Below are 24,103 nucleotides of genomic sequence, written 5' to 3' on the forward strand. Positions count from 1 at the left end.
GAATGAATGTGATAATTCCAGAAGTCAGCGTGTGTCATGTGTGTCTAGCATGTTTTTTTAAATAACCACGGCACTTCAACAAAAACCTTTATTTTGTGAAAAAAGCCGTGAGCAAAATTAGAGAACACTTTCCGATACCTCCCAGTTATTGGTGTTAAACTGGCACATCCATCTTCAACTGCTTGTCCCTGTCGGGACAGGACGCCAGTCCATCACAGGGCACACAGAGACAAACAGAGACAGACCACCATTCACACTCACATTCACACCTACGGGCAATTTAGAGTCATCAATTAACCTAACACGTGCATGTCTTTGGACTGTGGGAGGAAACCCACGCAGACACGGGGAGAACATGCAAACTCCACACAGAAGGGCCCTAGCCGGGATTCAAACCAAGAACTTTTTTGCTGTGAGGCGCCAGGTGACAATTATTGTTGCACTCTATTTATGTACCCTATTTATCTAGCAGCTTTCCTGGTTACTATGCAAGATGGCAAGTCGCTCTGAGGTGACTGAAACCCTGAGACAGCAGCTTGTCCAGATGAAGGCTAAAGGTATGACCCTCACAGCCATTGCAAGAGAGATCTGATTTAAAGAATATTGACACTTTACAAGGACACACTAATTTAAGTTTTATCAAAAAGGACGGCCGTCCACATAAAACAAGCGCATGAGAAGACAAGATTATGTGAAGACTCAATGGGGAATCGGCTCAACATTGAAACTTGAGTTGCTCGTCAATTCAGTGCTGAACAGGGCAAGGATCTGTCTTGGCACAAAGTATCTCGTCATTTAAGAAAATTTGGACTGAAAGCCCACTCTGCAGTGACAAAACCCCTCATCAGCAGAAAGAATGAAAAAATTAGACTTGCCTTTGCTGAGGAGCATGTTGTGTGGACAGAGGAGAACTGATCCAGTGACTTCAGTGAGTTCAATGGAAACATTATGTTCTGGGTAGGCCTGGGGAAAGACTGAACCCAACGTGTGTGAAGAAGTCAATTAGATTTGGAGGAGGAAGGCTCATGGTTTGCAGGATGTTTTCTGCAGCAGGAGTTGGGCTTTTTGTGCAGCTGCATTTTTCATACAAGACAATGTCCCCTGTCACACTGCAAAACAGGTTAAGCAGTTCCTCGAAGCTAAGAATATTGAAACAATGAAATGGCCAGCCCAGAGTCCAGATCTAAACCCCATAGAGAATCTCCTTGGCAACAAAGTAATGTCAAAGAAACCCTCTACAGTTACTGAACCTGGAAGAGACTGAAGAAGAATGGACCAAGATCAAACCAGAGCAGTGTGAGAAACTAGTGATGTCCTGTGGGCGCAGATGTGCTGAAGTCATTCAAAGCAAGAGCCTCTACACTTCCTGTTCATTTTTTAATCCTATAGCCCGAAGAAAACATTGTTTAAATGTTCTCCTCTGACACAGTGGTTACTATAATCAAAAAATAACGCTATTTCAAAATAAATCAAGTATATATATATTAAAAGTTGTCTTACACCCCTTGAAATAAATGTAAATATGTATTTGCCTCCCAAGTTTAGATCCTTGTTGAACTGAATTACCAAGTTCTGTGTCATGTTCATAGAATTATAGAGCATTACGTGAAAACAAAAAAGTGACGACACAGCATATGAAGCGAAGCACGAGGCAGAAACTCCCCCATCCAGCTCCCTCGCACCCCACACTGTCCACCTGTCCTTCCGTAGATCCAATATGAGACATAGTTATTCATAGTATGTAAAAAGACAGGATTTTGACATACATTGTCTGACAAGGTGGCATTGAGGTTGGACACAAACATCACACATGTAATCTAACAGAATGGGTTTCACAGCAGAGGTCATGCGAGAGTCGAGGCTGTGTGCCGTTCACTTGCAGTCTCCAAATGTCAGCGGGCGGAGCGGAGCGGAGCAGGGGAGGAGAGGAGGCGGGTCGAGTGCAGAGGAGTACTGGGAATGACAGTGGATATGTGGTGCGAGCAGGGGCGGCGACACACCTGGGGAATTACAAGAACAAGCAACCGTGCTGTTGGTTTTTTTGTGTTCCTTAATGAAAGCTGTCCTCTAACAAAGACATGCATTGAGTGTCGGCTGCAGAACTAAGTGAGAAAATGTACACGACGGAGCGCAGGAGAATGAGCCTGCGCGAGCCGAAGAGGAAAGATCCAGTTTGGGTGTCAGCTGGAAGTTTGTGGCAGGACTTAGAGGTGAACGCCAGCGGCTCGGGTAAACAGATCGTCTCTCCGCGAAGTCGGACCAGAGCCGTGAGCGTGGCGTACATCGTGAACGAGGACGCGTCGGTGCCGCACACCGAGGAGAACTTATCCCTGAAGTGCCTGAAGGAAGCCTGCGCGGACGCACACGCCGTTTTCAAGACCATTCCGTTCGAGAGAATATCCCTGGGCACCACAGACATCCTGGATAGTTTCTACAATGCGGGCAAGTGCAGGCATGCTGACTGGAGGGTAATGCTTATGATGACACATAATACACGCAGCTAACTAACTAACCCGCCCCGTTCGCTTTGCTCCACAGATGTAGCAGTGGTCGAGATGAGTGACGCGTTCTGCCAGCCTTCCCTTTTCTATCACCTGGGAGTGAGAGAGAGTTTCAGCATGACCAATAACATCATCCTATGCTGTTACAAGCAAGACAGTGATATACATGCTGTCAAGGTAATTTAAAAGTAACACACACACACACACACACACACACACACACACACACACACACACACACACACACACACACACACACACACACACACGCACACACACAGTTTATTATGAATGAATGTGATAATTAAAGTAGGGCTGCAGCCATGGATTATAAACTGCCCCCAGACACACACACACACACGCACACAGTTTATTATGAATAAATGTGATAATTAAAGTAGGGCTGCAACCATGGATTACAAACTGCCCCCAGAAGTCAGCGTGTGTCACACACACACACACACACACACACACACACACACACACACACACACACACACACTTTATTATGAATGAATGTGATAATTCCAGAAGTCAGCGTGTGTCATGTGTGTGTGTGTGTCATGAACATACACACACACACACACACAGTTTATTATGAATGAATGTGATAATTAAAGTAGGACTGCAACCATGGATTACAAACTCAGGTACACTGTGTAAAATGGTTTGTGTAAACCGGATTAATTGATAACTTATATGCACCATTTACGTTCATTGAGAACTGATACAGATAGGACCTGTCCATTCACTATTTCGCAACAAACCTTGGACCAAGTTTTGCCAGCATACTGGATGAACTGGTTGTTCTCTGAGGCTCTCTGCAAAATACCAGTAAAATGCCCTGTGTGGTCCACTGTTTGCATTGTACATACTCCATAAACAAATACTTTTTTATTACTTTGCAGGTTATTTTCCTGGCTAATAGCTTGGTCTATACTGCCCTCCAAAGCACATTAACTACATAACCACTACTATCACGAGTTCTTCACAGTTTTGTACCCAAAAGTCTGGAGGTTAGAATTGATTTGGATAAGAAAATGAAACCATGGCAAACCAGTAAACCCTTAATCTCTCATAAACGTATGTGCCAATTATTCATTTGTTGGGACAGTTAAAAAAACTTCAGACATTTTTTTACTGTTTAAATGACTTTGTAGGAACTACGTTACATAAAATGTAAGAAAACTTTGAAAAATGTCCATCACTATTTCCCAAATGTAAAGTTGACAACTGTAAATGCCTTGTTGTGTCCAGCCAATGGCAGAAGCCCTAAAGATAGTCAATATACACTAATGTAAAACGGAGAATAAACAGACTAATTATGGTCTATAAAAGAGATTTGATGAAGACAATATCATGTCTGTAATAAAGGCCACATATCAATTGTATTCATCCGACAGTTGAACTGAAATGAAACATTACGCATTGTAAGCAAAAACATTGGCATCTGGAAAAAGGTAATCAAGTTCTTCCTGTGAGTATTTGTCCCTGTGTGATGTGTGTGTATTCTCTTCCTTCAGGAGCAGTGTGGGAGTTACACGTTCATGCCTTACGTAGTGTCACCTCAGGGCAAAGTGTTTGCCTGTGATGCCACAATGATGAGTGGTATCAAAGAGTTGATGCAGCCTAGTTTCCAGCTGGAGCCCCTGCTGACCCCGCTGGTGGAGACACTGGTGCATCTGCTGAACAATGTGCACGTTCAGTCCAGGTCAGACATAAACTACAGGGCTTTGTTCACTGTCGTGTGCTTTGCCAATAACATTATCATCTCAGACCACACATGCATTTGCTTATGCTTCCTCCATGTCGGCTGATTTATTGAAGATTGTGAAAGAGTGGAGTGTTATGACTCCTGTGCTCTTTTTTGCTGACAGCGAGTATTTCCGGGAGTCAATCAGGCATGAGATTCGTATGGCACGGGAGCGGTTCAGCGGCCAAGCCCTGAGTGAGGAGTTGAGCCGCATTCAGAAACGCCTGGACAGTGTAGAGCTGCTCACCCCCGATATAGTCATGAACCTGCTGTTGTCCTACAGGGACATTCAGGTGCGTGTTTATGTGTGCATGTGAGTAAATGCAGTGGTGGGATGTCACAAAGTACATTTACTCAGGTATTCAGCAAATAGATTGTAATGTATTATTATGGATATAGATACCACTTTTTTAATCCCTTATTCACGCGTGCGTGTGTGCGTGTGTGCGTGTGTGCGTGTGTGTGTGTGTGTGTGTGTGTGTGTGTGTGTGTGTGTGTGTGTGCGTGTGTGTGTTTGTTACATTTATGCATCAATGATTATATTTAATAATCTCAAATGAACCATTCTGCATAATGACTACTTTTACTTTTGGTGCTTTAAGTGCATTTTTTTAGATTTATACTTTTGCACTTTTACTTCAGTAGGATTTTGAATGCAGGGCTTGTATTTCTACATTGTGCTATTGCTACTTTTACTTAAATAAAAGATCTGAGTACTTTTTTCCCAGCATTGAGTAAATACCTAAAAATAGAGTAAAATGCATTTTCTTTATTGTTTCTTTCTTTTTTAAATCAGGAAATTGGTTGGTTGCAGAGCCAAATATGTAACTTTATCATTGCTTATATTGCTTGAACAAAGCATAATAATAATAATATTAATAATACAAATAATAAGAATTAAAGGGATTCCGTTCATAGAAAAAAACAGCAAACCTTTTACTTTGTCAGAACCTTAAAAATGTTTGGCATTTCTATTAGATTTATGAAAAAATACATCAATGGCTCAACTATTTGATTAACTGACTAAACTTTCAAGCAAAAATATGTGCATGTATGGTTTGAAACATGAAAAGCCCTGTGTCATATTCTGAAATATATATATATATATATATATATATATATATATATATATATATATATATATATATATATACACACAATATGTGGTGTAATAATATAGATTATTAAATATCATTAGATGCAGGCATGGTAATAATACACTGTAATTCTGCACCCTCTTCTCTCAGGACTATGATGCCATCATCAAACTGGTGGAGACTCTGAATGACCTGCCCATGTGTATGGTAGCAAAACATCAGAATATCAAGTTTAACTACATATTTGCTCTAAACAGGTACCCAGCTGGCTCCTACTGCATTCATATTTGGCCTTACATGTCAACAGGATTAAAGTATCACTACCTCTTCTTTGGTTACAGCTTATTGTTTTTGTGCCATTCTCAGCCAGTAGCCTTTATTTGCTACGTATGTATGCAAGATATATAAAGGGTTTTATTACAGATCATCATCGCTTATATTAACAAATCCTCCCCATACTAGGAGGAATCAACCCGGAGATCGCGCTATGGCTTTGGATGCAATTCTGCCTATTGTGGAGTCGGGGGTCAAGGTGGCATCAGACGTCTACTGTTTGTGTGGAAGGATCTACAAAGACATGTTCATGAGCTCTGGGTTCACTGATCAGCGCAGCAGAGACCAGGCCTGCTATTGGTACAGTCTCTTTGTGTTCTGGTCTTCCAAACGGGTCCACATGTAATGAAAAGTGGCCTTTGTCCGTTTTTTTGTACTTGGACTACTTTGTCATCGCAGACCCTACTTAATATTACTTGTTGCTGCTCGTATGTGTTTTCAGTTTATGTTGCATTATAATTATTCAAATCTGTCAGTGTTCTTGTATCATTACAGCTCTTTTTATATTATTTTTCAGGTATGGAAAAGCTTTTGAGACGGAGCCGACTCTTCACTCGGGCATCAACAACGTGGTCCTCCTGATGGCAGCTGGACATGAATTTGACACTTCTATTGAGCTGCGCAAAATAGGTGCCGGATGCTTTCTGCTTTCTTTATCAGAGACAGTCAATGACACAGACAGATTCAGTGTGTCATAAAGTTTATACTACGTATGCTTTACACACGTATTGTGGGGTTAACAACACTTGCTTTGATGCAACCCACAATATAAATGTGTAAGGTCACAAATCTGGTTACATTTGAAATGTTTTTAAGATACACTGCAATACGCAGAATTTCTGTTGTTTTACAGCTAAGGTGCTAGATTTAGGAGAGTGTATTTATGCATATAGTACTTCATCTGCATTTCACAATACACATCATGATATGGTCTTTGGATTGATACAAGTACGTAATTGTCCATGCCGTATTAATTGATTAGAATCACTGTGGTGTTGCATTCATATTGTCTTATTTGGTGCCTGTATTGCAGTAGTATGTATGCTTATCCAATTCAATTCAATTCAATTTTATTTATAGTGCCAAATCATAACAAAAGTTATCTCAGGACACTTTACAGACTAGGTAAAGACCACACTCTATCACTTATTTATGATAGTATCCTTATATTGCTACATAGTTCCTCCTTCAGCTCAGGACCCTGGAAGATGACTTATGTTATTAATAAAGTCTATTAGTGATTTTTATATGAGTTTGTTAATGAGTTGTTTTGCTGTGTGTTATCATGTTGGTGTTCAGGTGTGACCATAAGCACCCTGCTTGGTAGAAAGGGCAGTTTGGAGAAGATGAAGGAATACTGGGATGTGGGCTTCTACCTCGGAGCAAACATCCTCGCTAACGAACACAGAAAAGTCATCGTGGCTTCTGATAAACTCTACAGACTCAAGGCCCCTATCTGGTGAGGCTTAAGTATCGGTTCCTAATAGTAGTGATCATGCACAGCAAGATGTTCAATTATCATCAGGATTCAGTTTTTTGGGGCATATTAGTTTGTTTTGATTGATCTGATTAAGTTTCAAGAAGCTTTATTTAGGGAGGGACATTTCACTGTTTCTGTGGGAAATTATTGTGCAACAGTTTCAATACAAAGATGGGGAAGGATCAGAGTAACAATAAGCTAACATAAGTCAAATCAAAATAAAGCTAACATAAAGTAAATCAAACAATAACTAAATGTGACAGAGTGCAATGGACATTCTGGTTAAACGTAGGTTTATACAATATACAACAATACACACCGTGCAGTTTAGCAGCATACTGAAATAAGATAAGTACAAACTAAATAAGTGATAAGGAGCGGTAAGTGATGACAGTGTTAAAAATGTAGCAGCAGTTACAGTTAAAAAATCTGAAATCATTTAGAGGGATTCCGATCTTATTTCCATGTTTATTTAATGTGGATTCATGACTGAAGTCTTTCTTTCAGGTATGTGGCATCCATTATGGAGACGTACATCATGTACCGTCAATTTGCCAAGCTACCAGAGGTGAAGTCTCCTAAACAGGAAACTGTGGACTTCTGGATGGAGTTGCTTTTGCAGACCTGTAAACCCACTGACTCCACAGCCCGCTGCCCAGTAAGACGACACTGACACTAACCCTAATAATGAACAGAACACTTTAAGATCCGTCCATTCCAAACCTTGAGGTTCACACACAGATTAGAGAATCAGATTACAAAAATAAGTCACTATAATCGGTGCAGATTCAATTTAATAATATTTAGTAATATGTGTTTTTTTTAAAGTGAATGATGTTTTTATTGACACTGAAAATTGAAGATGATCATTTTGCATTTAAGTGCTTCTTACCCGAAATAAACAGCATCCGACATGTTGTAGGCTGGAATACACACAGTGCACCTGTACGTTTTTTGTAAGTGTAATGTGACCAACTGTAAATGCTGAATATGCAAAATGAACTTTTTTTTTTTTGCATTGAAAATGTTTTGAGATGTTTAAAGAGAAAAAACAAATATTTTTAGACAACATTTATGTGGTTATGTATAGTTTCAACATTTTCAATGTTTGATTTTGATGTGATGCAAAAGTTTTTAGGTTAAATTACATTACAAATGATAAAGATAAACATGTATTTCCATTTGCATTTCAAAGCAATCTGACCCAACACTGCTAACACACACTGCTGTAATAATGTTACAATAAGGGGGAATATCATCAGGAAATAATGGAGCCAGGCCGTTTTGACCTACCATTACAACTAAATGAACATTGGTACTAGAATTTTGAATGTTCTTCTTTCCAGGTGCTCATTCTGGAGCCCAGTAAAGTCCTCCAACCAGCTATTGTGAGTGTGAGCGAGGAGGACGAAAGTCGCACTGTCCAGTTGAAGCACATTACACCCTTAAAGGTATGTAGACCTACCCCCCCCCCCCCCCCCCCCCCCCCCCACACCCACACACACACACACACACACACACACACACACACACACACACACACACACACACCCCCGGAGCCATCATCTTATCTGAATCCATGTTTACCTGCAATACATACAGAATGAAATGTATGATACAATGAAGAACCGGCTTTTGTCAAACTGATTTATGCTCCAATGAATGTTTAATCAGGTGTGTGTATTCTTTAGAGTGTCTTCATACCCCAAGGCTGTTTACTTTCACTCTTGCATGTGTACGTGCATGCATATAAAACCTGCTCAGGCATGCGCAATCTGTCACGTATTAGCAGTCAAACTGTCTTTATCCCGTGTTTTAACTTCATCTTTGACCCTACAGAAAGGCTTACACCAGTGGACTTTTCCAGCCTCTGCAATCCGGGGTGTGAGGTAAAGTTGACTACAGTCTGTGCTAACATCACTCAAATAATATCTGCTCTGAGTTCTGGGTGTGTTCAGGTCTGAAGCAAAGCCAGACGACCCAGAACATACGGGTTGTCTTGGAAACCTTGGCTGTCTGTCAAGTTTTTGTTCTGCCAATATGGTTTCAGGCTTTACTTCTGTTATTTGCAGCCTTTTTATTGGTTTTGTCAAATGATTTGCCAATTGGGCAAGTTTTGACAAATACCCAAAACAGTCAGCTGCTTGGAAAACAAACAATATCAGATTGAAATATATTTGGGGAAAGATTAGAAACACCTTTGTTTTCTTTGGTGCAGGGTTGTTCACCAGCAAAGCCCCACGTATTGATTAAAGGATGATACCCTTTTGAAATGCAAACATTGGTTGACCACTGGTTCTCTGGGATAGAAAAAGGGGTTAATGCATCTAATTCTATACACAGTTTTTGGCACTGCCATGCATTTTCTAAACAATAAAGTAAGGTTAGTGATTTGCTTTATTTCCCTCTAAAGTGCTTCAAAGATTGATGAAAGGAGCTGCTTCCTGTATGTCCACTATAACTCAGATGACTTCCAGCTCTGCTTCCCCTCAGAGCTTCACTGTAAAGGGTGAGTGACTGATAGATTTTGCGTGTGTGTGTGTGTGCGTGCGTGTGTGCGTGTGTGTGTGTGCGCGCTAGATAGAGACAAAGAAGATAATCAGAGGTTGACAGGCAAGTAGGCAAACTAGCTTTGAACACTAAAAGTCTAGTAGGTGGAAGAATCGGGTGTGATGCAATTGCACTGAGTGAGTCATATTTCCTTTATTGTCCTCTAGGAAATCCCCCTAGGACAGATGTTTTCACTCTGACCTCAAATCACAGAAAAATGCACTTTCCTTCTAACCTCTTGTGGTATATACTGCTGCAGATAGAATTATGAGAGACACACTCGGTCAGCTCATAAGGGGACACCTGGAATTTCCTCATGTGTCTAAGGAGTAAATGTCTTTGCTTTGCCCAGTGATGGGGGGAAAAAAAATCAATTTTATTGTGAATTGCACAATAAAAGTTAAGTTAATCGTGGCAAATTTCAATTATTGGGATAATCACGAGTATCCTCACGAGAAACTTGACCGGCAAAATACAGTTTATCCTGTAACCATAAGGTTTCTTCTGCCACAGCCCATAAGTAAGAGTTCAAATCAAGTAACATTGGTTTTTATTTTACAGAAAACCCATCTTCTCATTTGATGCAGCCTATTAAAAGAAGTAAAAAATGAAGGTGTTTGTCAAATGTACAATTAACACCACTCTGCATACATTTTTTAGGACATGATTTGTGATGATTAGCTTATCTAAGGTTGTGTGATTGTTGGTTTTTCAATAAAAGATGTTTCCTGTCTGGGATGCAATAAAAAATGTATTTATTTATTATAGGGATAATATGATGAACCACAAATATTAAGGCCAGTGTAACCATGACATTTGCCTTGCCTTTCTTACCAGGGAGTCAGTGCAGCTCCCAAAGTGAACTCAGTTTTGTTTAAAGCGCTCAAAGCACTCCTGATACAATATCCTGGATCCTCAGGACTGTAGACAGTTTTGGAACAGAAAGTCTTGGAGCTGTCTACCAAAGAAATCAAAGTTAAACTGCAGCCATCTGCATAGCTCCATAATATTTGGATTTGGGAAATTGGGTAAATTTGTGGGTAAATGCTTTGTCAACCGACACTTCCGATGTTGTTGGTATTCTCTTTACTTTACCGTAAATTCACTGTAACTGTACTTAACCAAATGCTCCATTAAGAGCATATTTTCATCTACATTAATGCCTCCTCAAACTGTTCTCTCACTAGTTTCTGCGAGCTGGTAAACTCTCTGCTTCAGCAGGCTGAACACCCTTCTCAGGACCTGAACCACGCAGCTGAGGGAATACTAGAGGTCAGTCACAGTCCATTCCTCTGATGCAAAGTGGGCTCTAGTTTCGGTCTCACTTGCCTCAACAAGTAGAACACAACTGCAACTGCAAATCTAATTCCTCAGCAACAGAAACATTCCTGTAGCATATTTTCCAAGTCATTTGGCAATGTGTGTAGTATCCATTTATATTCCTTAACAGAAATCTGGACCTGGGTTTTCATGTCGGAAGTCCCTGAATGAAACATCTGTTCTCTCTGCTTTTCATGTTTCTCTCTTCCCCTTGTTACATTTCTCACAATTCCTGTGATGCTCACACTCATTCGTCACATCCTCATTCGTTTCTCTCTACAGTACATCTATGAGACCAATGAGAATGGCGACAAGGTGGTTCTGGGTAAAGGGACGTACGGTGTGGTGTATGCTGGGAGGGACCTGAGCAACCAAGTGCGCATCGCCATCAAGGAAATCCCTGAGAAGGACAGCACGTACGAGAAACAAGCACTCACACTGTTTGTCATGAGAGTCTCCCCTTACTGGGAAACACTAAGCTGCACTGTTTCCCACTAGAATGTTTTTTTTTCTCCATAATACCCTAAATGGGAAATCATCTGGCAGAGATCACACTCACTGGCGTGCTCTTTAGGATTCTTGGGGGAGATTGATGAGTGTTTGGACTTTCAATCTGTTTGTTACTCTATGATCTTAAGACCTAAGACCTTAAACTCACCATTTCATCAAAGGAAATGTGATATTTCAATCACCTTAAACATTTTCCAAACCTTGCTGTGCCCACAACACAGCACAGTATTTATCTTTTTTTTTTTTTTTTTATCAAGACATACTCTTATCAGCAACAACCAATTGAATTGAATTGATTATTGTGTCAATTTAGTAGGTGGAGTAGTGATGATCCACATGTGAAACAAGATCCCGTTAAATGAAGACGCAGAGAAAAAGGGAGGGGGAATAACACACAATGGTGCAATAGCAGCTGTCATGTGACATAATGTGTAAAGCTTTTTCAAGATTTTAAAGTAGGAGTAAAACTCCCATTGACCATTTCTTTTATTTACTTGTTAAACCTGTTTATGGGCTGGATATCAATACCAGTACATTCATTCCTTTTTTCTTCTTCATTTGATACCCATCATGTGAATGGAAGCATCTCACCACACTTTGGTTATGTATCCCCCCACACCTTTTTATGCTCTTTCTAACCAACATTGAACTTGTTTATGTGGACTTCTGAGGTCTGCTTTTCCATCCAACATGACTTCTGCATGTTTTTATGTCTCCCAGGTACTCCCAGCCCCTCCACGAGGAGATCGCTCTGCACAAGAGGCTAAAACACAGAAATATTGTCCAGTACCTGGGCTCTGTCAGTCAGGATGGGTTCATCAAGATCTTCATGGAGGAAGTACCTGGAGGTATGATTCCTAAAATGGAAACTTTGTTTAGTTACTGTCAATTACATCGTTAGCCAAATCCACACACACACATACGCTGGCTATAAAACATGGAAAATACAGTATCAACGATGGTTTAACTTTCTCAAAGATATTTAACTGAAAATCACACTGCTGTATGAAACTTAAAAACATTATATTCGCAAACAGGAAAGTGTCTAGAATTGCCTGAGGGTGTCTCAAATTAGTTTTTTGCTACAGACCTGACAACCAACTCTTTATGTATTCACACCTGCTCATACAATTTCTGATGCCCTTTCACTTATATTTTACACAGAGACCCTGACTAATACATTGGTGTTGCACTCTGTTTTCATGTATTCTACAAACTAATAAATAGACTTGGGCCAATTAGTATCAGGTGACCAGATGTGAAAGTCTTCAAAACTGCATTGCAAATAAGCCATGCTTCGATTCCTTAGTTGTGCCAACATGAGGAAGCCCTGCCCCTTCCTTTGAGTCTGCACTTCCACAGTAACTGTGTGACTCTGTTGCAGGGTGATGCCTTTATTAAGCATCGAGGAAGTCTGCGTCTGTCTTGTGTTCAGATTTAGCGGTGCATGTGGGATTGTGTAACATATACTGGAAGTCGGTGTCAAGAAAGTGGGTGGTTCCTACATCCTGCTCAATGAAGAAAAAATCTTGTCTGACAATGGTGCGGTTGTTAGAAAAACATCTAAAGATACAGGAACCATTCCTATTCATAGCTTGGTTTGCACATGTAGCTGAGAGATCTTCAACAAAAACAGTTGTTGTTGTATTTTTTCCCAGTGTGACACAAACAGTAGAAATGTGCTCGGTTCTCATCTCAAATAAAATAACATTTTCAGGATTCTGTTCTTATAAAATGGCAATTTCAAATGGAAAAAAAATGAAATCCGCTTATATGATGTGACATTTACTGCTCGCAGGAAGTTTGTCATCTCTCCTGCGCTCCAAATGGGGTCCCCTGAAGGATAACGAGGCCACCATCATCTTCTACACCAAGCAGATCCTCGAGGGGCTCAAATACCTCCATGACAATCAGATAGTCCACAGAGACATTAAGGTGAGCGGAGGAGCACACTGGGACCCCGGGGGAAAGATGGCAAATGATGATCCTGCTTTCTAGAGTGATTTCATCCTAGCTTTATGGTATTTAATAAGAGTGTGGGTGATTTGTCTTCTCTGCAGGGTGACAATGTATTGATCAACACCTATAGTGGAGTGCTGAAGATCTCTGACTTTGGTACCTCCAAACGATTAGCAGGGATCAACCCCTGCACTGAGACCTTTGCTGGTAAGATGCTGTGTATTTTAATACATCTATTTATTTACAGATTTAACTCAAAGGATAAACTGTATTTGCATCTATGAACTGATTGCAGTAGTTGGATTGTAATCACTTTGACGATTATTTTCAATAGGAACTCTCCAGTACATGGCCCCAGAGATTATAGACCAAGGACCTCGGGGTTATGGGAAGCCGGCTGATATCTGGTCCCTAGGGTGCACTATAATAGAAATTGCAACAGGGAAAACACCCTTCCATGAGCTGGGAAGTCCTCAGGCAGCCATGTTCAAGGTAAATATATATATAATAAGGGCTTAATAAGTTGTATTTTAGGTTGACGTAAATACATGCTGATTGTGGTGTTTTCATAAAAGGAAAATTCTACATTTTAGTGAGTTCAGCTTTTGGGGTTGCGACTGAAATATCCCTGTGGATAAAATATCCCTGAGGATGAATTATAATAAATGGTAACTTTTCATCAAGTGCCATCATCAGGTCAAATCTAGAATTTGTCCAAAACTACCGGGAGAGCTGGTAGAGATGAGAAAGATTCCCATGTTATCGACTTGCACCACCATATCCATTAAATTCTGGTTTGATTACATTACATGAATGATGGAATATTTGATACATATTAGTTGTTGTTTTTTTGGCATTTCCATGTTATTCATTGTTGGATATATTGTTTCCTAGTCATTAGTAAAACTTGAATGTTGCTGTGAGCACTATTTACAAGTGAGAAATTTGTGATTACCTTAACATGAACACAGCATTGTACAGCCTCATTGAGCAATGGAGAGAGCTGAAGAGTCTTGTTGAACAAATTTCAGCAACTTCTCTTTTAAAGGTCCCATATTATGCTCATACCAGTTCATACTTGTATTTTGGGTTTCTACTAGAACATGTTTACATAGTTGAATGTTCAAAAACACCTTTTTCTTATACTGTCTGTCTGATTGTACCTGTATTCACCTTCGGTCTGAAATGCTCAGATTATTTGATGATTAAGCATTTCCGGGTCTACGGTTCATATAAAGGCGCAGTTTCTGAATACAGGCCGTGTGCATTTCTCTGTAGATTGAGCACTTTGATACTTTCACAGGATTTATATAGCACCTCAGCCTGCTTTATAAAAATAAAAACAAGCCATGTAATCTCACCTTTTTACAATATTGGACCTCCAAAATACACAATCTTTAAGGAAAGTCGTTTAACTGAACATGTACAATTTCCTTTGAACAATCCCATCAAGGTGGGCATGTTTAAGATCCACCCCAAGGTTCCAGAGTGCATGTCAGACCAAGCAAAGGGCTTCATCATGAACTGTTTCGTGCCGGACCCCGATGACAGATCCACAGCCACAGAGCTGCTGAAGGACCCCTTCCTCAGGTCGTCCCCCAGGAAAAAATCCAGGGCTCCGCAGGAATCAGAAACTAAAGACAACCTTTCAGCCGGTGAGGCTTCAGCACACTCAAAATTCACTCTTCTTTCTCATATATCATATGTCATTTTGTCTAAATAACTTTCCGTAACTTCTGTAACTAACATTACAAAATCTAATATAATTTAGTTATTCTTCTCATTTGCATCATTATCATGTTACTTCCCATCACATTTCTGTTTTTCTTGTGTTCCTATGCTGTTACATTTTTCTTTTAAACTGTTGTTATTGCACACGCAAGGCCACCTTGTTGTACAAGTTGTTATGAAACCTGGTTGACAGGGATTTTTCACACTCACTGATATCTAAACAAAGTCGCTTGGTGTGCAGGTGACTACCAACGCAGCCTGTCTGTGCCTATCTCCATCCTTGTGGAGGACACTGATTCGTACACGGATTCAATCGACCTGTCCTGTTCCCTGGACTTCAGGAGGCACCAGGCCAACTTCACAGCGGACGATGACTCTGAGAGCCCACCCAGCACCAGCAGCTTCTTGTCGTGAGTTAGATTATTTGTATCCTATTCGTATCCTATTAGTATCCTCTTCGTATCTTTTTCACTTAATTGTCATTTCACTGAGTACGGAAAATTGTTTCTCATCAGTGCAATTAATAAATATTGTACAGTAATTAATACTTACAAAGGTAAAAATGAACATCTCTAATATAGAACTAAAAACTGACTGGGGGTTGGAGGTGTGTGTGTGTATGAGGAGGGGCCTCTTAACCATTTTTATTGCTTGTGGGAATAATTTAGCATCCTGCTGGTTCTACAGCTGATATTGTGGTACTATGGGGTGGTACCTTAAAAAACACTTCACCTTGACATTTCTGGTGTGCATTTGTGACAGTGATGGTGCAGAGGATGTTATATAGAGTATCTCCATTCAGGATTAGCTCAGTATGGTGTATGTGTGTGTGCCAGTGAAGAGAGAGTCGGGGGGTGAATTCAGAGCAGACAGCTGTAGTTGTGGTAGTAAATGTAGAGCGTACTGTTTTATATTTCCTGTCGCTGGTTTGTTTCTGTAAATGCAGCACCTGAGCAAATACAATGCAGTAATCAGTGATCAGCTTTTGGGCCTTTTGTGCCTTTATTTGGACAGAGCTGTTGGAGGTTGATAGGAAAATGGGAGGGAGGGGGGCGACACACAGCAAAGGGCCACAGGTCGGAGTCCAACCAGGGTCTCTGCAGCACTCATTTCAACAATACGCATGCACAATACGCATGAGTCATTTGTGTGCTGTGGTAGTAATAAAAATAGCCCTACACCACTGTGTCTACTCTCTATTATGCCGGCAATTAAAATTGGCATTGAGTACTGCCTACATCCTGCTTAGAGTTAAATCCAATCAGCAACCAGGCTTTCTTCAGAGGAGAAAAAGTACCTTCTCTTCCAATAAAAGCCTGGTCAAACAGCCTTTAGGGGCTGCTCACATTCAAATTAGGGGTGTTTCTGTGAGGGATACCCGCCTTATACCAGGTATTTTGACAGTGTGAGGTGGAGTGTAGTGAAGACTGCATCCTCTGTGGACTGGTTGGTTCTGTAAGTGAACTGTAGTGGGTCCAGGTTGGCAGTGAGACAGTTTTTGATGTGCTGCATGACCAGCTGCTCAAATAACTCCTTATTAATATGGGTGTGAGAGCCACAGGGCAGAAGTCATGGAGGCAAGCTGGGTCGGGCTTCTTCTGGACGGGAACAACGGTGCACTTTTGAGGCAGTTGTCCACTGCTGCCGGGCTGAAACAGATGTTAAAAATGTCTGCAAAAACATCTTTCAGTGGCTCAGATTATTGCTCAACAGAAGATAAAAACCCTTTAATCTTCATCTTCAGGATCTGACATCAGTGGCAAACCACATTGAGGTTTCAGTCAGATCAGTCTTGTGTGGTTACATCCTGTGTAAAGGGTAAAATGCCTCTGTATCAAATGGCACAGTCTACAGTTAACCATGTCTTACTTACATAATGAATAATTGATATCCGTATCTTTTTCCATTCCCATTTCACTAGATACATTACTTGTGTTTTAGCTTACCTGTTGTTCTGCTGATGGATCTCTTTATTGCCACCTACTGTCCAGAATACCAGAGGACTCTTCATCAGACATGAGCAGTCCTGCCTCAGCAGGGGAGAGTATTGGTCTTTTCATGCTGAGAAAGGACAGTGAAAGGAGAGCCACTCTGCATCGAGTCCTCACTGACTACATCAGCCTCGTCGTCTTTAATATACAGGATTCTGTGCCTCAGGTGGGTAAAGAAAGTCACAGCAACACGGGCCAAAACATTGTACAATCTTACTGTTAATAAATAAATGGCATCTAACTAAAGCTCATTTGCAACCCCTGTCTCTGAGTAGGCTTAGTAGTAGGCTGAGCAGTTATTATATTACACAGATGTTGTTTATCAGTAACTGCAAGAAGTTATTTCTAATGACAATGTACACATAATGAGCTTTGAATGTCTGGATCCTCTCTTAATTTGATATTACAGAAAATCTCCATTATTGGTATTGCCATAACTCCAAATATGAACATCAGTGAGTGCAAAGTTATGTTGACTTACCAGTTAATAATCTTGAGCCTGAGGAATTTCTGTCAACTTATTTTACACTGGATTTGGCATTTGTTTTTCACTTGAAAGCTTTTATCTGTTGCAGAATCTAATAAAAGGTCAGCTTTGGCAGTTTCTCCCCAGTTAATTTGATGCTTAATGTTTTTTCTTTGTGTTATGCAAGATTTTCTGACAATTTAGGAGATAATGGCTAGGTTTTTATTAAATTAATATAACTATAACGATTAAAAGGTTAGAGTCTACAATATTTTGTGCACTTCTTTCTTGGGGGTTTTGAGTAAAGAGTAATCTGTGAAACATAAAACTAAGTTGTTTTTAATGCGGTACCATAGCTTCAGAGGCTTAGAGGAACAAAGGTGATTGGACATTTAATATAACGGATATTTTTATGTGTCAGAACTAAACATCCAAACGTCCATCCTTAACAAGCTGAAATGGACAGTTACTATCTAAGTAGAGAGCACTTTTGTGAGATAAATAAGCCTTTATTTATTTCCAGAATGAGAACAAGAGAAGTTGTGTATCCTGATTTTCCAAATCTCTTTTTAAAAGCATGGAGATGGATCATCGCTAACTGCAGACCACATCACCGAGCTCATTAGCTGTCTGCGAGAAAACATACACTCCCCGGACAGGAAGCAGCTGACCAGCAGCCTGCTGGAACTGCGAGCCACACTGCTCGCTGAAGCGATATCACTCAACAGCCTGCAGGCTGTGCTGTTCAGCTTTCAAGATGCTGTAAGTTACGTAAAGGTCAACAAAGTCCTTGTCCAACAGTCCACATTTCTTGTGATTACAATGTTGCCTGCTATAATATATTATGTTTATGTTAAACTATCTGCTCTGTGTGCAGGTGAAGAAGGTGTTGAGGCAACAGCAAGTGAAACCTCACTGGATGTTTGCTCTGGACAATCTGCTTAGACAAGCAGTACAGGACGCCATCACTGTGCTCCTACCAGGTATAAAAATAATACTAATAATAAACTTTATTTATATAGCACTTTTCTTAACAAAGTCACAAAGTGCTTAACAAAAGGCAGACATGAGAATAAGGAAGCACAGAGGAAAGGCCATACATTTGTTCAGCTTCAACTTATAATGTATAAGTTCAGTAGTTTGTTGTTTATTTATTTGTCAATGCTTCTTCCATTCCTCCCCACCATTTCCCTCTCAGAGCTGAAACTCCAGCTGCAGTCCTCATTTGAGACTGAAGACAGCACTCCTGAGGATCAGTCTGCCGACCCAGACACTCCTGTAATTCTCGTCCCTGACCAACTGTTGCCGCCAGTAGGCATGCAGCTGACAGCATCCATACATGATAACCTGCCTACAACAAGCCCCAACTCCCCTACAGAGCTCATCCTCAACGGCAACTGTCCCCTCAGTGAGAAACTGAGAGACCTCCGGTTAGAGACCAGCAGGTATGGCATTTAGCTGTTCTCTTCATGGCAAAGCGTTCATGTTCATGGTACATGCTGCATTTATTGGTGATGGTTTTGAGATGAAAAGCAGTCTGCGTTATCGTCATGTCTGTTTAGATTTAAGGCTACATGAACTTACAGTTTGTGGCTGGATTTTAAATGAAATGTTTTTGCTGTGGAAAAATACAACTACCTCCAACACTGGCATCTCTTCGCCGCTGTAGCGGGCTCAATTTTGCATCTAGAGTCGATGGGTTCTCCCCCTTTACAGCTATGCCCACTTTGAGATAATCCCATGCAGTTTTGGGTAAAAACCACACAATTTTCTGCATTCAGATGGTCAATTCTGCATACTGAGGTCTTGTAATTACAGAAAATGGGTAGTACTGGGAAGCTGAGACTCTTGTGGATTCAATGAGCCTTATTGTATTAATGTGTGATGATGTCCCCACAGTTGCTATTTCATTGTAGTGAGAGCTTTTTTTGAAGCTTGAGCTTATAAGCGTATAAAATAAGCTGTCTTGATCTCTAGGATAATCACAGCCTCATGGAACTTTGCAGCCACAAACTGGTGACTGAGGGCATTCAGAAGATGTATGGCTCTCCTCTATATATTGACAATTAGGGGGTTTCTGACCAGTTTACACAGCAGAAGTGCTCGCCATTCAATCACCCAAAAAGGCAGTTCTTATAGTCAAAAGCTTTTGATCACAGCATGGCTTTTTGGATTTGGAGTCAAATCATTAGATTTGTTGTTCATCGAGGTCCTGATGTCCTAATGTGGCATTTGTAGATTTTGAAAATAGATTTTTATCATTTTTATCAATTCTCGAGTAGTAAAAAAAATTGGCACCAAATCTGTGTAAGAAATGCTATCAACTCAAAAAGTCCTGCAACAACTTATGAGACAATAGAACATGTGGATGGCCTTCATCATATGCAGACATATTGTTCTAAACTGTTGTACACTTAAACAAATTATTTAAATTCAGTAATTTACTTTTAGTGCAGATTTATGACTAGCTTTTAATTGGAAGTAGTGGAAGAGGTTCTCTTTCAAGTTGCACTGTTTTCTGCGGAGTAATGATTTCTGTTTGTGTTTCAGACTGCTGAGTCAGCTGAATGAGAAGGAGAGAGAGTATCAGGAGCTCCTGAGGAACTCTGTCCAGAGGAAGCAGGAACAGATAGATGCACTGAGGAAAGCAGCAGTCACTGAAGTTGATAGAAAAGGTATTTTTAACCACAGGGTTTGTTACACATCCACTGTACTCCATCGTCAGTGGTTATGCACAGAATAGCTGTCCAGGGAAACGTTAATAGGTATTTTTGTACTAAAAAGACTCACTCAATATATCAAATCATGTATCAAAACCGGCTTTATTTGCCAAGTACGTGTTTACAAGTGGTTGGTTTTCACTCAATTTTCGGGACAATAGAAATAATACATACACATTCCGCTAAAAGACAATAAGGTTAACAAAGATAGGTCAAGATATAACTGTTGTCTACCTAATAGTAGGCAAAAAAATAGATTAAGATAGAGTTTTTATAAATATATTTAAAAAGCAACAATATACAACACCATACAAAACTTCTATGTAGGGATGGGGGGTTGAATCTATACAATATCACAAACAGTCAAGTGTTTTGATATCTTCTTTCACCCCTAGTATATTTATATATAGTATATAGCGCATTCTATTTGACAATGATGCTGATGATAAGTACATGTTTAAAAAAACGTGTGTACTATAAAACACATCATCTCTATTGTGTAGGAATTTAAATAGGCTTAAAAAACTCTCCTTTGATTGATTGTCACAGTCTTTCTGCCAGTAGCTTTGACTTTAGTCTGTCCAAACCTACGCATCCAGTACATGCCCCTTAAAACAAACATTCAAGAATATTTCCATATCCTATTTAATCCATGTCGGGCAGGCTCAACAAATCTCAAGGTTAGGTAAATCTGTTTGTTATAATTTCCCTCTATGTGATATTGAGAATTTCCCAAATTAAAATGAAGGATATTCAGTAATAGTTGATAGATAATTGCTATTTCATTCATCTAAAGTTGTTTGCCAATCACGTTAGAACGGAGTCATTATCTCAGAGTCGGTAAGAGCTCAGCGTATTAGTCCGATAATTAACTACACAAGCTGCAGCATGACCAGATTGCACCAAGGGACCGTGCCCTCTTTGGATTATCAGTCACTGAGTGATTCTCCTCACTGTTTTAACACTTGTACCAGTCAGTCCCTACCACGCCTCAGCTTCAGGCTCCGGATTTCTGCCTGACTGGTTCTTGTCGGAGGCGTAGACTAGATCATCAGCTAATGTGCTCCAACTTGACTTTACTGTTTAGATAATGATTAAACCGTTTGCCTGCGGAAACACGTGAAGTGTTGTTGTTTTTTGTGTGGGATACAGTATCTTCTTTTATTTGCAACAGGTAGTCTGAATGTCTGTAATCTTTACACATCATAGATGGTGGATTGGCTACACACAATGGCTCTGATCCAGAAGTGAAGGCTTTGGTGCGCTGGCTCAAGTCTGTCCCTGTAGATCAAGACACTATTAATAAGGTAAACTCAACATAAGCTCAGCCTTTTTCTTTGTTGTTTTACTCCAGAGGCTGTTTGGTATTACTTGTCTACCCACTGTTAAGCCAAACACGTGTGATCCTGTTTTCTAGTTGCTATCTCATGAGTTCACCTTGGACTGTCTCTTCAACGTGGCCTCCAGGGATGACTTGATGTACTGTGGAATAAGGTGAGCTGCCTCCACACATCAGCCTCACACCATCTGTCCAGATGCAGAACCGTAAGAGGGGATTGCCCTCAGAGGCGATGGTGTAGAAAATATTCTACCTCTTTAGTTTGAGTTTCATCAAAAAGCCCCGGTGGTGTTTGAGATGACTCATTTGGAACACTGTATTAAAAGATGTCCGAAATTGTTGTTTCAGAGGTGGCATGCTGTGTCGAATCTGGGCAGCCGTCACAGCTCGCAGGAAGACCCAGCTCAGCACGCACAATGAGGAGAGCGAGGACACTCTTCTTTAATGGCTTCTGATGTTGTACATCAAAGGGCAGATTCATTGACAGGCTGGTCCTGTGTCATCTGCAGGAAGTGGGGCAGTGATGAACATTGTTTTTGCAGGGGAACAGGATGTAAAGCCGGATAGATTTTGGTTCCCTTGTTGGACCGTGAATGTATTTTCCTTTTAAAGATACTGAGCGCTTCTAGAATGCAGAAATCTTGCAAAAAACTTTTTTTTAACACATTTTCTCAGGGCTTTGGCAAGTGGGACTACAATTACGCCTTTATAAAAACTCCCTAATTAGGGTATTGCGTTGTCTGCAAACAAGCATGATAAATATATTCTAATGGTGCCTTCTGATGACGCTGTTTTACTGTGTTTTAACAGAAAACTTAGCAGGACCTAAGTTATTAAGCACATACTGTATTTAAGATGAATATATCTGCATAGGGTAAAACTGATCATTTCTGCTGTATATCCCTTTTCAGATAAAAAACAGGAACTGTCAGGGGGACATTCATTGACTATCTGTCTGTATATATCTGTATTCACCCTCTGTCCATTTTAGCACCTGTGTCTCTTAGTTGTGACATCACAACCTTCCTCATGGCTCGTTTAAAGACATTATATAATAATATATATATATTATTTCTGAATACGACCTGTGTGCATTTCTCTGTGGATTGAGCGTTTTGATACTTTCACAATATTTATATAGCACATCGACCTGCTTCATAATAAAAGAAGACATGGAAATCACAATCAGAGTGGCTTGTTATCTGCATGCAGCCATTTGTTTGCAACAGTGAGGGACTTTTTTTTTTTAGGGAGTGACACAGACTGGAAGAATTGATGAAGTGGGGAACATTTTTTACCATTCACTCATGTTCTCATCTATTTTCACAATGTTGATATCTCCTTAGAAACAGCCACATGGGCTCTGCTAGTGTGTCTATCTATGGTATGTGTGTTTTAATTGCTTTCCTTCTGTGTAGGACTGCTGTTTGAGTTTTAGACTCTTTTTTTTCTGATAACATTTTCAATAGTCCTCACTTCTTCATGGTGAAAGTGAAGGGTTAAGACTTGAGAAGTTGGGCTAGAGCAGGGGTGGGCAATTCCAGTCCTGGAGAGCCACTGTTCTGCATGTTTTAGGTTTATCCCTACCCTAACACACCTGAGTCTTAACAATAATCAAACTGTGACGAGCAAATCATTAGACTCAGGTGTGTTAGAGCAGAGAGAAACCTAAAACATGCAGGACAGTGGCTCTCCAGGACCGGAATTGCCCACCCGCGGGCTAGAGTAACAATAGGAATGGAAAGGTCAGGATCAGAACATTAGGGATGGACCTATAGGCAAAAAAACATTTCACACATATGAAGACATTTGTGCACATATCTGACTCAGTTTTTCCAGTGTGTCATTATTACTTATTAATCTCACTGGTCCTGTGTGAGATCAGAGGATGTTGATTATTTTGATCAACAGAGGCTTGTTAAATGGCATATGCATGCCAGCTCTAGTGCTCTGGAAGCTGATATGACTTCATTGAGAGACTGGGCTTGGCTCCTTCTAACCATAGCGCATATGAAAGACATTTGTAATGTGTTACTCATACTTTTCTTTTGAACAACTGGTCATTTTAAAGGGTGCGTTCATATTCTTTTAACATTGCCTTGTGTGACCCGCTGTGCCCATCTGCATGATAAAGTATTTTACATGTTTAATTTCCCTCACCCTATATGCTGTCAACAAAGTAATTAACATCAGCTTCAGTGTTTGCAGCCTGATTACAACAGCAGCTCCTGTGATTTAAAATGGGCATTTCCCTTTCCTGTCTTCATAGATTTATGATACCCTGTATTCATTCAGCATCATAAGGTCACAAAAACAACTCTCCATCCCTTTTGGCCAAAATAGTGATCAGTCC

General features: G+C 40.3%; 1 protein-coding gene across 1 annotated transcript; it reads left to right on the forward strand.

Annotated features, from left to right (window-relative positions):
• The first annotated feature begins 1,959 nt into the window (after positions 1–1,959).
• LOC310950921 (mitogen-activated protein kinase kinase kinase 5) lies at positions 1,960–23,002 on the forward strand. The gene is made up of 28 exons (XM_083918952.1): positions 1,960–2,442; positions 2,539–2,678; positions 4,025–4,212; positions 4,379–4,547; positions 5,502–5,608; positions 5,814–5,984; positions 6,202–6,314; positions 6,984–7,143; positions 7,672–7,822; positions 8,511–8,615; positions 9,004–9,053; positions 9,578–9,673; positions 10,902–10,986; positions 11,317–11,450; positions 12,265–12,392; positions 13,343–13,479; positions 13,605–13,710; positions 13,838–13,995; positions 14,957–15,158; positions 15,476–15,644; positions 17,226–17,391; positions 18,268–18,453; positions 18,569–18,674; positions 18,890–19,136; positions 20,242–20,366; positions 21,621–21,718; positions 21,829–21,905; positions 22,099–23,002. The coding sequence occupies exons 1-28, from the start codon at positions 2,115–2,117 to the stop codon at positions 22,193–22,195; spliced, it is 3,999 nt and encodes a 1,332-aa protein (XP_083775078.1). The 5' UTR covers positions 1,960–2,114; the 3' UTR covers positions 22,196–23,002.
• The last annotated feature ends 1,101 nt before the right edge of the window (positions 23,003–24,103 follow it).

This window comes from Echiichthys vipera (assembly GCF_963691815.1).
Source record: "Echiichthys vipera genome assembly, chromosome: 8".
In the NCBI taxonomy this organism is placed as follows: Eukaryota; Metazoa; Chordata; class Actinopteri; order Perciformes; family Trachinidae; genus Echiichthys; species Echiichthys vipera.